We start from the raw sequence: 16,517 nt of genomic DNA on the forward strand, positions 1-16,517 counted from the left end.
ATAGCAGCCCTGCAACACACCCCGACAGGTTCTGCCACCGTCCCACCTGCAGAGCACAAGAGCCATGTGGCAACAGACAGGCCAGCCTCTGCTGCTCCCCTCCTGACCGCACCGCACCACCACCTCTTCCTGCTTACGCTCCACTCAACACAGCTGCTCCCAAGCATAAACCTCTGCAACCTCCCTGCGCTCACCCCACCAAACCAGGCAGCACTCTGCAGCCACCAGCTGACCGCCGGGTCCCTTCAACCCCTGCTCCAGGACACCAAGGCTAGAGACGCAGGCACACAGCCAGAGCTTCCTAGCATCAGTACCCTGGCAGTAGGCCTACCCCCTACTCTGACCTTGCTCTCCACAACCCACAGGGCCATGCACGCCCTGTTCCTCCCGGCCCAGCCGAACAGAAGAGAAGCCAGATACCTCCACCAGCTCACCACCCGTCCGCCCCACACAGCCATGGTCAGCAACACCCCACCAACCAGAGGCAACAGAGCTCCGTGAAGGAAGCTGCGCAGGCAACACCCTCCCTGGCACAGGCCTTCTCCTAACATCCGCTACTGGCACCAACACCTCACCAGCTCACCTCCCCACCCAGCCTGGCAAGTCCCCACCCTGCCTGCTACACCAGGCCCCACTCCACACGACCGGCCCCCTGCCAACACACAGCCACACCTGCCTCACAAGCACACCACATGCCACACACAGCACAGCAAGGCTACATCACAGTAAGAAAGGGACCTACCTGGCAGGAGCCGACTCCACGCATCCACGCCACCTGAGAGGTACTGCCTCCAGCCTGTCAAAGGAAGCGGCACTCACATGAAGTTGATCCTCCTCCAGCTCCTCCATCACCACTACAGGCAGGCACCTAAGTACTGCACCTCCATCGCTGTACTGCCCACAACACCCCGCACCCACACACACAGCACCTTTTGCCCAGCTTCATCACCAGGGGTCCGGCCCAAGATCTGACCACCCCATTTGGGGACACGCACCGCCAGCTGAGACCCACCCTGTACCAGTTCCCCCCTCAGGGGCTGCACTTACCTGCCCAGACTCCACACACGGCCCCTGCAGCTCCTGAAACCCTATCACAGCACCTCACATAGACTGCGAGGGCACTGGCACCTCAGCTGCACCCAGGGGCAGACAAGGCCACACTCCCCAATTTCCCTCCGCCCCTTTGGGGCCACCTCCAGACCCCCCAAGCAAGGGACCAAACCCCTCTCTCAGCCCCAGCTCCCGCACACAGCCCAGCCCCTGCCACCCAAGAAAGACACACTGCACACTTGGCTTCACAACTTTATGGAAGGAGGGGGCAGGGGGGTCATGCTGGAGGCCGCGCACATGCCCCAACACACAGCAGGACCTCCTCCAACAGACAGCGCCCGCAGCCCACTCTGCAGGCTCCCGGGAGCACGCATCCTCCGCCAAGACGCTCAGCAATCAGATGACGATGTGGCCCGGGCACAGGCCGCTCCTCCAGGCCCATGCTACCAGGTTCCTCTCCTACAACTCTGCAACCCGAGGCCATACCCTCGGCTGCCTCTTCAATGTTTGGGGACAGAGGTGAAGATGCGCAGGCCATGCATCGCTTTGATCTCTTCCTTGAGTGCCTACAAAAGGAAAAATGACACCCCTGAGGCACATGTCCAGTGCCCACCTGAGGACAGCCCAGGGGGCCTCGCACACACTTCCCACCACCCTTACGGCACACCATACACCCCCTCCATCAAGACACATGCCTGACTCACAGCTGCCAACCACAGCTCCCCTACACGGGCCACCTGGCTGGCCCCAAGTGCCCTGCTCTGCAGGCCACACTGCTGCTTCCCACCCCTCTGGCACACACCTTGCTGCAGCCAGGTCAGTCTGACCCCCGGCACCCATTCCCGCACGCAACTCTCCTGCCCTGCACCCACTTTACACAGCACCACATCTTACTCCCTAGGCTGGCACTTCTGCTCTGCCCAGCTGCCGCTTCACCCTACACCAGGCACAGCTCACGCACGACTGACTCCCACATGCCCAGCCGCTCCCCATGGGAACTCACTTCCACACACAGCTGCCCTGCAGAGCCTGTGCTCGCACACCCAGCAGATCAGCAGAGCCTCACACTCCTCTGTCCTCTGCCCACACTCCTCTGCCGACTGCACACCCACACCAAATCAAACCAAACCATCAACCTGCTCCTCAGCACCTGTGGAGCCCAGAGCCCCAGCCCCATGCTTGCCCACCCATGGCAAGCTGCAACCAACTCCAACTGGAACCAGACCCCCACAGGATGACCAACCCTCCAGCAGCCTCGATAAAAAAAAGGCCGGCCCTGCCCAGCAGGAGGCCCCAATAGCAGCCTCCCCCTGCCACCCCTTACCCCCAAGCACCTCCCCACATCTGTGCCCTGCCTGCCGCTCCCTGATCACATTTCTGCTACAGACCCTGCCACAAACCATCCCTTTGCACAACTGCACACGCCTTTCACTGACATCACCACACAGCTGGCACGCTCGCTGGCGCACATACACGGCACACCCCTGGCAGCCCACACCCTCCCCTCAGGCCACTCAAACCCAGCCTTGTCTCCCAGCAGCTGCAGGCCTGTCCAAGTAACAACTCACAAGCCGCGCTTCTCACAACGCTTGCCCCAACACGAGACACAGGTAAGGCAGCCCCCAGCAACATCCCACCGAGCCACGTGCCCAAGCTACTGTAGGCCTTCTCTGTTGTATATACAACATTGCTATGGGCTGCACACCATGTCCTCCCCCATGGGGAGCCTCTGCATCAGTCCCCAGCAGGACACCCCCTCCCCGCATGGCACCAACACCTCTGCAAACTCGCCCCTCTCCTGGGAAGCACAACTTGCCCCAGACTGATGAGACCCACACTGACAAAGCATGCCCCCCACCGCCAGCCAGAGCCCTCTTCTGCTGATACAAGACACTCCCCTTTCAGACCCCAAGATTTTGGGCAGACTCTGAATCACCCTCTCAACTGCCCCTTACCTGGCTGGCATCCAGCCTCCTGCCCCAAAGCCCTGCCCTGCACACACCTGCTGCCTGGGAAACACAGACATTCCCACACACCACTTCCCTGCCCAGTTTTATCTAGCGTGGGCCCAGAGCTGCCTGCCCTGTGCCACCGGGCCCCTCACCTGGTTCACCATTTGGTGCTGCTGGACAGTTCTCTTCTCCTTGAACTCCTCCGACTCTATGTGGATTTCATACATGGCCCCGCAGCCCCCTGCAAGACAGAGAGACACCAGTTCAATCAGGTCTCACCCCCAGAATCTCCCAAGCACCTCCCTGTAGACACCCTCCCAAGCAAGCCCTGCTCTCGCCCGCTCTCTCCGCAACCAACTCATGCGCCCCTCTCATGCAACGACACGGCACATGGCCCACAGACCCCAAACCGGTCGCCCATCCCCGCTTTGCCACTGTGATCTGTGGACCGCATTCGCTCAGTCTCTGCCAGACGCAGGCTAATGTGGGGGGTCAGCCGCCTGTGGCCCGTGGGCTGCACCCGGCCTACAGAGCCCTTGGAGGCACCCCTAGAGAGGGCACCTCCATGGCATACAACAGTCAGAGCCTTGGCCCCTGCCATGCCGCACCCCAGCCAGGCACTTGCCCCATGCCACAATACAGCTCTGCAGCAAAAACAGAGGAACCAGAGGCGGCGGGTCCCATCGCTTCTTGACAGACAAAAGCGCTCTGAGACTCCTAGGCTACCAGACTGGCAACAAAGAGTGACTATTAACAGCCACTTCCCAGACTGGATACTACATCCCAATGCCATTCCACGTGGATTAGTGCAGAGGCCACCACTTTGCAAGCTGCTCCCACACCATCAGGGCACAGGGACAAACAGGGAGGTGGCCGAGTCAGCAGGGGACTCGCAACTCTCCAGAGCCCTGACTGCAACAGGCCACAACATGGCAGACAACGGGCACTAGAGGCAACTGCAAGGCAATGCCCTGGGGACCAGTCCCCCAAGGTACGTACCCACACAGAGGGCCTTCCCAATTGCCTGCAACTACCTAGCACCAGGACCACACATTCACAGTGGACACTTCCCTGTCAGCCTCACTTTGCCATTCAGCACCAGCCCCCACAGACAGACTCCACAACACGCAGAATCTATCATAAGCCTACAAAGGTGCCCACCAAGATCATCACAGGCCTACAAGGCTGCCAAACCTGAGAGAGGCTGCCGAACACCTGGACAGGGTCCACACCACAACACTCAGACTGATCAGGGATCCAGGGGGGTTTTCAGGGCTAGGACCGTACAGCCTAAGACAGACATGCTCCAGAGGAGGCAGGATACAAGTCACCGGTACATTTCACAGTGGCCATGAAGTCCCCAGGGATCTCTCACTGTCTGACTCTCTATCAGGTGACACTAGGGGACTGCCTTCAGGACCAGCAGGTCACCACTCTAAAGCCACTTTGCAGAAGCTCTTGCCCACAAAGCGTATGCTGCCCTGGGACCCTGGTCCCTACACCGTGCCCTAGACATCTGCCGGAGACATCTATTCCCAAAGGGAGAAGCCATATTCATGCAAGACAGGACCCCCCTGACAGACTGGCTGTGGCAGACTCGGGGGCAAACTAGCGACTTGGCCCTTCCAAATCCTCTAACAGCTCAAAGCTGCAGAGCCAGACAACCCGGGGGGACGGATGACACACAATTCTGGACACACCCCAGGCACCCTTCCCCCGGGGCTTTTGGCTATCCAGAGGGACAGAAGCTTGACAGGAAATGACTAAGCTAGTTAGGGAGGCCACTAAACACATTGCAGCAGAGTCCCTCGAGTTCCCCTGGCAAACACCTCTTTCCCAGACTGGGTGCCAGACTGCTTGATCAGGGCCAGGAGGAGGTTGACCGGAAGGTTTCAGGACTTTGGGGGGCTACGTATGGAGCTTGGTACACAGGGAAAACAATACGGCACCACTCTGCCATAGCCACCACACAGTCCCTGGCCAAGAGATCTTACTAGGACACTGGCAAACAGAGGCACTGCACCACCCAGCCTCAAAGCTTCGCCAGCTTTGCCCTCTAGTCTACAACGCTGTACATGCCAATTAAAACCAAATTCTAAGGGCACCACAGAGAGACATCACCCAGATGGGGATGGCCATACCAGAGCCACATAGGCAGGGCCTGCCACACACGCATGGAAACCAGGCCACAGAGAATGCCAGAGGCAAAGATGTCCCTGGGGTACATCTCCTATGGGACAAATGCCACAGTGGCTGCACAATGCACAGCATTCAAAGGCTTCACTAGGTCCGTCCCCACCACACTCCTGGTCCCCTAAAACCATATGGCCCCAAGAAACCCTGGCCTGTCCACATTACCTAGTGCTTCTCAGCTCCAACATCACAAAGAAGCCCGGTCCCACAGCCAACTGGGGAGCCTACACAAGGGAAACAAGCTTTGCTTGTGCTACATACAAAGAGTGTGTTAAAAAAAGGCACGGGGGAAAGGAAAGGCAAAACCTCAGGTGCACAAGCGGCCAGGACGTGCTATAAGCCTCTAGCCCAGAAAGGCAGCCTCACTCCAACAGAGTAATGGAGCGGCACAAGGCCGCAAATGCCAAAATGGCCACTCGCATTCACCCCAACATCACCTGAATACCTCCCACCCCGGGCAAGGATGCACAGAAGCTGCAAAGATACTCCGAGGCACCGTACAAACGGACTGCTCTCGCCAGTGCTTGGCTCTGCCACCTGCCGCCACAAAGCCTGTACCCTAACATGGCAGAACAGGGAGTAAGAGCACCAGTGACAGACCTGCTCTGGCACAGCCACTTCCATGTCGCCACATTGGACATCCTTCTGGGACGCCAGAGATGCTCCGCCACAGCACCTTTGACCTTCACCGAGCCACACAGGACACTGCCAGCAACAAAGATGTTGTAAGCGCACCGATGCAGGGTAACCCCTTGCCAGGACCGCTGGAATGGCCAATGAACACCATGCTGGAGACAGAGGAAGGACAAGCCTCACATCACAGCCAACATACACCATGCCACAAAGACTGGAGCAGGTAAGACTTTGTGTGGCCAGCCTCGTCTCTGGGACCCAGTGCCCGGGGCAGGAAGAACGCACCACCTTCCAACACCAGCCACCACCTCCCCGAGCTGGCAGAGAAGCCACATTTGCCCCCTTATGAGGCTTGTGAAATTTGGGTATCATCAGCAAATTTGAACAGGTTGCTTTTTACCCCGTCGTCCAAATTGCCGATAAAGAAATTGAACATTGCGGGCCCAAGGACCGAGCCCTGGGGGACTCCACTGCCCACTTCCCCCAGGTCGAATATGACCCGTCCACCACCTCTGAGTACGACCCTTCAGCCACTTTGCAATCCATCTGACCGTGTAGGCATCGATGCCACAGCGGCCTAGTTTTTTAATGAGGATGGGGGGGTCGACAGTGTCCAAGGCCTTGCTGAAGTCCAGAAAGACTACATCCACGGCGACACCTGCATCCAATGCTTTTGTGACCTGGTCGTAAAAGGCAATCAGGTTGGTCTGACATGACCTGCCTCTAATGAAATCGTGCTGGTTGCCCTTCAGCATCATCCCCGATGCCGGCCCATCACAGATGTGCTCCTTGATGATCTTCTCAAAGTTTCCCCAGGATTGAGGTAAGACTGACAGGCCTATAGTTGCCTGGGTCCTCCCTCCTCCCTTTTTTAAAGATGGGAACCACACTGGCTATCTTCCAATCATCTGGCACCTGGCCCGAGCACCATGAGCGCTCGTAAAGCCGTGCCAAGGGCCCTGCAATAACCCCTGCTAGCTCCCTCAACACCCTGGGGTGGAGAGCATCTGGACCTGCTGATTTGAATACATCCAGCCCCTCCAGAAGCACTCTAACCCGGTCCTCCTCAACCTTAGGTCTTGAGGCGTTCCCCTCGAGTCCATCTTGAATCACGGTGGGGGTGTCCCAGTCCCTGCACAAGAAAACGGAGGTGAAGAATTTGTTAAAGAGGTCTGCCTTCTCCTCTGGCGCAACCACCAGATTGCCCAGCGTATCATGTCTGCAAAAAGAAAAGGCCAGGGCTCCTCACCTGCAAATGCACCCGAAAGACCACGTGGGCCAGATCAGTGTACAAAAGCAAAGCCAGACAGGCACTCCCTGGGAAGCCAGACAGCACAGGCAGCTCCAGGACAGCTGCTCTGTCCCTCCACAAATGGAGACCAACTACATCCTGCCAAAAAACTGCGGGCACTTGTGGTGCACCAAGGAGCATGATTTCCTTGGCCTCCATATCACCTCAAACCTTGCTATGCCAGCACCAATGCAACATCTGTTTCCACCCTTTTACTAAACCAACTGCAGGACTCAGGAATGCATCCAAAGGCTTGCCTAGTTCTACCTCAGCCACAGGTTTCATCCAAAAAAGAAATTGATCCTAACTGTCCTTGCCCCTCACAGTGCTCCTGGACCTTCACAGCTACACCAGGGCTCCCACACCAAACGAGAAGCCAGGCTGGGCCCACAGCACAGCAGGGAGGCTACCCAAGAAAAAAGGTTCCACTTATCCGGCAGAGGTCAAGGTGACATGAGCCACAACTCTGGCGACTCCAGGCAGTAAGTCCTGCAGTTAAATGAGCTGGCCACAATTTGGGGGAGACAGCTGCTACAGGCAAGCACTAAGAGCAGCTCTAACTGCACTGCACCCTGAGAGCCAGGCAAGCAGTTGCGTGCACTGCTGTGCACTCAGAGTGCAACCAAAGGAGGAACTAAGAGAGATTCTGCATTGGTCTTCCTACAGGAACCTGTTAGGGCCATTCCCTCGCTACACCCACTCCTCCCGGGGTAGGCCCTCACCGCCACAGACCCACCTCAGCAGGAGACAAGGTTTCAGAGAGAATAGAAGGGCTACACCAGAACACATCACCAGGCCTGGATGGCACTGACCCAACCCTAAAGGAGCAAAAACCTGATATTGCAACATGACTTCCTGCAGTAACCAAGTTATCTCCCCACACAGCCGTCATACCAAGAGATGGAGGGGCTCCAGAAAGAGCCCGGTGAACAGCCAGCCCCTAAGTCCACCTCCCCTGCCATGCAACTCCATACAAAAATAAAGCACAGGCCTGACTGACCAGACAGATGCGTGGGACTTCCCAAGGAGACATCTCCGTGGCTGTTCTACGGGAAGCCATGCCACACTAACTGAGCAGAGCTCTGAAGCTCTTGGCAAGCAGGTGGTTTCGGGGGGCTCCCTTCAACAGACTGCATCTGGACCACCAAGAAACCTTCGCCCAGGTCTCCTCTTAAGGAAGAAACTGGATCAACAGAAGAAAGCAGGAAAGGCCGCGTTGCAGACCAGACATCGGCTAACACAGGAGTCCTGGTCCTACAACACACAGGCTGGCAAGAGGAGACTTTGGAGCCTCCACACATGGGAGCTACTTAAGAGGGGTTCACGCCACTCCACGTTACACTGCTACCAGATAGCTTAACGATGCCACTGGCAGAAAGAAAAAAAAACCACGGTGGGAAGAGGCGGCAGCAGCAGCAGCAGCCAGGCCCTTGGATCGACCCACCTCTGATCCAAGCTGAGTCTGTGCAGCCTGTTGCCCAGAAACATCGCTGACCTCTGGGACCCTGGGCTACTGGCTCAATAGCTAGGAGCATGTACTAAAAGTCAGCATCCAGATGGCAGGTAAGTTACCCCTGTGATCCCACAGGCTCTGCCGGTTCATGGTCACAGACCCTCAGGAAAGGACACTGTGTGAAGGGCCTTGTTTGCAGGGGCACAACGTGGTCCAGAGCGGCGCAGGCAGAATGGGATGCGTTGGCACTGCTGAGGACATGGCCAACGCCATGGAAGATAGAAATGCCCATGGGTATATGGAAGGCAATGCACGTGGGAAACATGCTGTCCAATGACACCAACGTGTAGAGGGCTCCCGCATCCACAGTTACCACACACCAGAGGCCTCAGAGGCACCGTGGACACTGCACCAGGAGCCTCCGCTCCCCACCCCACCAAGTACCAGTCGCAACACACGTGTGCTCAATTACACACAACATCCATCTGTTGACCTCGCTAGCAGCTCCACCAACACCACCGCACATGTTTCCGAGCTCTGAGCCCTTGCCAAGGATCTAGAAGCACTAGCCACAGCACAGCAGAGGGATTTCTATCTCCCTGCCTCTCAAAGCGTTAGCCGTAAGGCACCTCCATTTCCCTATTAACCAGCTGTTCAACACCTAACACAGGGAAGCGCTGCTCCACCTAGCACACATTGACCTTGCGGACCTCAAAACCACCACGCAGACCCACAGCTTCACCTACTTCACAGGCGGACCAGGTAGGGCCCTCACTCCATACTGACTCGGGGAGGAACCAGGGAGTCAGAACCACAGCTACCGGCTGCTGGGCAAGGAGAGCAGGGGTGGGAGAATCTCATTCACCCTCCCCCTCAGCACCTGTGCTTCAACACTAGGTGAGACCTATACAAACAGAAGGGGAAGCTAGGCAGATGAAAAAACTAGAAACCTCCCTCAATGACAGGGAGGCCGCTAGGGACAGCAACAGCAACCTTGGGGCAAGGCACAAATTCACAGAGTCAGAGAGAAGTGGGGCTGAAAGGGACCTCCAGAGGTCACCTCTAGTCCAACCCCTTGCCTGAGGCAGGATCAGCCCCATCCAGACCATCTCAGACATATCCATCATCTAAACTCTCCATAAGACTACCATCAGCATGAAACGTCACACCCGAACCTGCCACAGGGAAAACTGGGGAACCACAGCAGCCAACATCCTGCTTCTATGAGATCTTGCCAACATACAATCAAGAGATCCCAGGAAGGGGGTCACACTCCCAGCTACAGAGGAAGGCAACCCCCTCCCCAGTGGTCCATATCAATCTAACTTGGGGGTGAAATTCCTTCCTGACCCCAAATCTGGGGATCAGTCTGACCCTAAACAGAGGGGAAGACCCTGTAGCTAGGAACGTCCAGCTTTGGTCCCAGCAGGAGCAGTGGCACAGCCCAGTCTAAGTTCCAGCCAACACAAAATGCCTCTCGGGTGCCTCCCTCACCATACTAGAACCCAGGGACTTCGTTTTCCCCTGCTAGGTAGCAACTTTAAGCCTAACTCATGGGAGCTCTTTTCCAAACAGCACACAATCACCTTGTGGCCCTCATCACAACACAATGCTGGGCGGGCCCACGTTTAAAACCAGTTCAAAAGGTGATGGGGCAGAATCGTGCAGAAGAGAGTCAACAGCACATTCGGACCATGGTGCATCAGGGGGACGCCAGCAATTCTGACCTTTCAAAACCTCCAATGACTGGAAGCTGCCACGGGAGAAGAGCAGAGTGGGAAAATCCTGGACAGGCCCTATTCATCCTCTCCCTCCACACCTGCACTCCAATACTAGGTGCGACGGGCTTATTTGCTATTCACAGACAGTAACCTTGATCCTCTGGGAAACTATAAGCCTGCCTCCATTAGAGGAAGGCCATTAAATGCATCAGACTCAAATCTTTGGGACAGCGCAAGAAGAATCAGGAGCAGAAGCGAGGTGCTCACCTGTTGACCCTCAAATGTATTCAAGGAGCCAGTGGACAGCACCCAGCAAAACTCAGCGGGGAGACATGCACGGATGAGACAAAGCGAGGCAGCCGCACAGTTGCCCGGAATCCTTCCTAGTCTGATAGATGGGCACTGTGACCACAGCCAAAGGCAGGGTAACCAGAAAGTCCTGGCACTGGGTGGGGCTATGTAGGGGGCATGTCCATCATAAAACTATGAGTTCTAAAGGAACTGGCCGGGGTCATTGCGAGTCCCCTGGCGCAGCTTTATGAGCACTCGTGGTGCTCTGGAGAGGTGCCGGAGGACTGGAAGAGGGCCAACGTGGTTCCCATCTTCAAAAAGGGGAGGAAGGAGGACCCACGAAACTATAGGCCAGTCTTACCTCGATCCTGGGCAAGCTGTTCGAGAAAATTATTCTGGCACACATCCAGGAGGGGCCAGCAGGGAAATGCATGCTCAGGGGCAACCAGCATGGGTTCATCAGCGGCAGGTCATGTCAAACCAACCTGGTGGCCTTCTACGATCAGGTCACTAAATCATTGGATGCAGGGGTAGCAGCGGATATAGTCTTCCTGGACTTCCGGAAGGCTTTCGAGACTGTCTCTCACCCAGTTCTCATTAGGAAACTGGGGGACTGTGGCGTAGACACCCACACAGTTCAATGGGTCGCCAACTGGCTAGAGAGACGCACCCAGAGGGTGGTAGTGGATGGGTCCTTCTCGGCCTGGAAGGACGTGGGCAGTGGGGTCCCGCAGGGCTCGGTCCTCAGGCCCGCCCTGTTCAACATCTTCATCAGTGATTTGGATGAGGGGGTACAAAGCACCCTGTTCAAATTTGCTGATGATACCAAGATGTGGGGGGATGTGGGCACAATAGAAGGGAGCAACAGGCTACAGTCGGACCTTGACAGGCTACAAGGATGGGCGGAGGAGAACAGGATGGGGTTCAACACAGACAAGTGCAAGGTGATGCACCTGGGGAGGAACAACCGGCACCATACCTACAGGCTGGGGAACTCCCCTCTTGTCAGCACGGAGGTGGAAAAGGATCTTGGAGTCATTATTGACTCCAAGATGAACATGGCTCGGCAGTGTGGGGAGGCGGCTAGGAAGGCCAACTGTACCTTGTCGTGCATCCACAGATGCACTTCAAGCAGGACCAAGGAGGTGATCCTCCCCCTCTATGCGGCACTGGTCAGGCCGCAGCTGGAGCGCTGCGTCCAGTTCTGGGAGCCGCACTTCAGGAGGGATGTGGACAGCATGGAGAGGGTCCAGAGGAGGGCCACTCGCATGATCAAGGGACAGCAGGGCAGGTCCTATGAGGAAAGGTTACGGGACCTGAACCTGTTCAGCCTCCAGAAGAGAAGGCTGAGGGGGGATCTTGTGGCCTGCTATAAACTAGTCAGGAGGGATCAACAGGCACTGGGGGAGTCCCTGTTCCCCCGAGCACCGCCAGGAGTGACCAGGAATAACGGTCACAAACTGGCGGAGGGAAGGTTTAAGTTGGACATCAGGAGGCGCTACTTCATGGTCAGGGCGGCTAGGGTCTGGAACCAGCTTCCAACTGAGGTGGTGCAGGCTCCCACCCTGGGGGGTTTTAAGAGGAGGTTAGATGACCATCTTGCTGGGGTCGTTTGACCCCAATACTCTTTCCTGTCATGGCAGGGGGTCGGACTAGATGATCTGCCCAGGTCCCTTCCAACCCTAGAAACTATGAAACTATGAAAACGTGTGGCAAGGACTTCAGGCACCAGCCTCTGGCCTGGACCATCAGCCACCAGCCCTTGATGGTAGAAGCAAGCTAGAAATGCCACTGAAACAGAGAAATGCTGCAAAAGCAGATGCTGCTATCATGCTGCACAATTCTGTTCATCCTCATGCTGTCTGGGTACCTTGCAGTACAGGGCAGAAGGCAGAGGCAACTTCCCTGGGCCCCATAACTGACTGCTCTCTCAAGGCCTTATTCCGGCTACCTGCTACCCAAAAGGCCACGTATAACACAGGCCTAGGCAGGGCACAGGATTTGGTACGAAGGGTCACTGCTGCAGAGCCATTCTGTGACAGCCACTGTGTCATTGCCTTTGCCCTTCTTCCAAAACAAGAGACCAAATGCAAATGGCCCCAGCACCTACACAAGTCTGAGAGGACCTCTGGGAAAGCAGTCCTGAGTAGCACCAAGGACAGTTACGACCTGGCCTGCTTAGTCACCCCACACCGGAGATGCCTGGGAAATGCCCACCACATGTCACACATCTAGACAGAAAGCATGCCACACACCAGCCAGCCTGGTCCCGTGCCAGGCTACGGAGGCTAGGCCAAGGAAAAACACTTAATTGAAACAGTGCAAGTTAGATTGAAATGAAGCATGTAAGGAAAGACGCTCACCTAAGTAAGGCAAGGCACTGGGAACCCTGACAAGCACAGAGCTACAAGAGAGGCAAAGGAGACACTTGCTAGAGGCTAACAACATACCCATAGCAGCTCTAGGTCCGCTGCATGCAAGAGGTCCTCCCAAGGGTCAGCTAGACCATGGTTATCCAATGGGATAAAATCAGGGCACTGAGGGATTGATGCAGAAGGATACCACCAATGCTGAAAAACTAAGAGAGCTCTCTGCGTTCATCTGTTACAGAAGAGGTCAGGGATGTTCCCTCACCAGAGCTGCTCCTCTCAGGGCACCGGTCAGTAGAACCGATGCACAGTGGGGCAGCAGCCGAGGTGGTAGCAGAAACGGAGATCCTGGGCTAAAGGATAAAAAAAAAACAGGAGTGGCAACTAATGGGCCAGGCCAGGGTCCCCCAGGGATCTGTGTTAACTCCACCACAGCATAACAGTCTAACTGATCCAAAAAATTCAAAACAGTAAATACTAAGGTAGACTGCAAAGACCTACTGAGGGCACAGGAATAAACCATCCCCATGGGCACAAAGAAGGATTTTGCACATTCAAGTCAATGGCCGCCACAAGGACAGATGATGTTCAGTATCATTATGTGCAAAGCAATGCACATGAGAAAACCTAAGGCAACTCATCCATGCGCTGACAGGTTCTATGTTCTCTTTTCCCATGCAAAGACAAGACCTGGGCACCATCAACAACAGCTGGCTTACTACATCAACTTGGGGTGAAGCCTCAGTCAAAAAGGCAATTCCCCAGTTTAAACTACAACCTATCTGAATGCCAGAGGAGAGGCACCCATTGAGCACTGTTCACCATTCAGGTTGCCGCACCTCTACAGCGAGATAGAAGAGCTAGGAAGGGGACTGAGAAGACCAACCGGGATGATCAGGGGAACAGTAGGCTTTTCGTACACTGAGAGCTTACACAGGTGAGGACTCTTCCGCCTAGGAAATGGGCTCTTGAAGGAGACCAGTATAGATCTCTAGACTCCGTTAAATGGAGCACAGTACATTACTACCAGTTGCTTAATTTTAAAGACACACGATATCAAAGCCAGGGGCTACATTTAACTCCTAAGTGCCACATTTAGAACTGCCTCAAGAAAGCTCCTTCCTACGCACCAAGCCATTATGCTGCAGACCTCCTCGTCACCCAATACTGCACACACTCGTACTTGGCCCTGATTAAAGGAAGAACCAGCCAAATTCACACAGAAGAGGGCCACTGTTTGCTACAAGGAAGACAATTTAGGGGGCAGACTCTGAGGCAGCCCTCTCTACATCTCTGATGGCTGGAAGCTGAAATGCGAGTGAGGCGAGGGGGAGATTATGGCTACACCCTACTCCCCACAGAGTCCACCCTCTGACGCTAAGTGGCACAAGATGCTAGTGAGGACTCTGAAATTCATGCTAAGCTGGGGCCTACTCACAAGAAGTTAAAATCCAAAATACTAATGCTAACTGCATAGTGCAAGAGGATGCAAGCTCACAGCTAGGCCATCTGAGAAGAAACAATGAGGTATCCATTCCAGCTAATCTTACTATATTCATGATTTCAAGCAGGCTCCTAGTTGTCTAGTATGTAACTGTATTAAATGTTTATCCTTAATTAATTAGTATGGTAAATATTTCCCTCGCAATTAACTCATGTTATGTACAGAAAGAGACTCTCCATATGTGATAGATGTCTCCTTTTTTGACTAGTGGATCCCATGATTTTCCAAAGAAACTCCCCAAAACCTTGTGTTTTTCTTGGTTATTAATCAGTTTTTGGGTAAGTTCCAAACTTAGTAGAAATGGATAACCTCTCGTCACTGAGGAAGGTAATTCATTCAAATTGGAACTTTCTGATACCCAGGGAATTGGGTTTTCCATTCTCCACAGAAAAACGGAATAAACCGCGGATTTTACCTTTAACTGGAAGCAAATGCGGATTTCTCATTTTACCAGAGAAACCCACAGATTTTGCCATTTTGTGATAAGTTCCCTGCAGGCTGACAGATCCAGCCTGCAGTGAGTTGGGAGGGAGTGGGAAGGTGGTGAGACAGGGGGCACCATGTGCATGGACATGAACATGGCCCCGGTGGCCTGCAGAGTAGTTCCAGCAGGTAAGTGGGGTGGGGAAAGAGGGGGACTGAAGCCCCTGTAGAGAAGGAGGGAGCTGGGCAGGGCTGGGGCTGCTGCCCAGCCAGGCAGTGCTTGGGCCCGCAATGCATGGCTGCAGGGCCCCAACAGGGAGTAGGACAGGGCTGCAGGTGGCTCGTCTGAGACAGGACCAGCTCCCCGCTGCTGCTCGCATTCCTGGGGGGCTGGGAGGACCCACACCCACCCCGACTGTGCATGGGGCAGGTGCAGGCTGTGGCCACGGGCTCCCGCCCTGCTCCTCCCCTCCACACCCCACCCCCCGGGGCCTCTGCAGCCTGGCAGGCACGACCTGGCACGGCAGAGAAGAGCAAAGCCACACAGAAACTGCTTGCTGCTGCAAGCTCCCTGCTGCCCTGGTGACATACCCCCCGAGTGTGCTGCTGCTTTAGGGGCGCAACCCCACACTGCTGCTCTCACTGCAGCCCTGTGTGCAGGAGGCGCATTGCCAGGGCAGCGCAGAGCTCGCAGCTTCTCTGCACGGCTCTAGTGCTCCCTGCCATTCCAGGTCATGCCCACTGGACTGAGGAAACCCCAGGGGAGGGAAGCAGGGTGGCAGGGCACAGCAGAGCCGCATGGAGAAGCTGCTCGCCACTGCAAGCTCATAGATTGCAGAGTCGGAAGGGACCACAATGGATCATCGTGTGTGACCCCCTGCCCCTGGCAAGAAAGAGGACCGAGGTCAGATGACCCCAGCCAGGTGACTATATCTAGCCTCCTCTTGAAGACCTCCGAGCTAGGTGATAGCATCACCTCTCTTGGAAGCCCATTCCAGATCCTGGCCACCCTTACTGTGAAAAATTTTCTTCCTAATATCTAACCTAAATCCACTCTCAACTAGTTTACACCTGTTATTCCTAGTCACTCCCTGGGGCACCTTAGTAAACAGCGCAACCCCTATTCCCCGTTGACTGCCCCTAATAAATTTATAGGCGGTGACAAGATCTCCCCTCAGCCGTCTCTTGTGAAGGCTGAAGAGATTCAGCTCTCTCAATCTCCCCCCGTAGGGTCTATCACGAAGACCACTAATCATGTGAGTGGCCCTCCTCTGGACCCTCTCCAGATTCCCCGCGTCCCTCTTGAAGCGCGGCGCCCAAAACTGGACACAGGACTCCAACTGCGGCCTGACCAGTGCCGCATAGAGGGGGAGCATCACCTCCTTTGATCTATTAGTCATGCACCTGCTAATGCACGACAGGTGCGATTGGCCTTGTTGATGGCCTTGTTACACTGTCGGCTCATGTTCATCTTGGGAGTCAATTATGACTCCAAGATCCCTCTCTGCCTCCGAGCTGCTGAGAAGGACACTCCCCAACCTATAGGTGTGCTGGGGGTTCCTCCTTCCCAGGTGGAGTACCTTACATTTATCTTTATTAAATTGCATCCTATTTCTCTCTGCCCATTGATCCAACCT

At 55.4% G+C, this 16,517-nt stretch overlaps 1 protein-coding gene across 1 annotated transcript in view; it reads right to left on the bottom strand.

Annotated features, from left to right (window-relative positions):
- Window positions 1-1,289: 1,289 nt before the first annotated feature.
- The window catches only part of BOLA3 (bolA family member 3), an 18,269-nt gene continuing 3,041 nt past the window's right edge, over window positions 1,290-16,517 (bottom strand). Inside the window, exons 3-4 of the mRNA XM_025212819.1 lie at window positions 3,155-3,243; window positions 1,290-1,616 (exon numbers count right to left, since the gene is read on the bottom strand). Coding sequence (XP_025068604.1) covers window positions 1,551-1,616; window positions 3,155-3,243 — 155 coding nt within the window. The 3' untranslated portion in view covers window positions 1,290-1,550. The remainder of the gene's footprint in view (window positions 1,617-3,154; window positions 3,244-16,517) is intronic.

This window comes from Alligator sinensis, unplaced genomic scaffold (assembly GCF_000455745.1).
Source record: "Alligator sinensis unplaced genomic scaffold, ASM45574v1 scaffold453_1, whole genome shotgun sequence".
Classification (NCBI taxonomy): domain Eukaryota; kingdom Metazoa; phylum Chordata; order Crocodylia; family Alligatoridae; genus Alligator; species Alligator sinensis.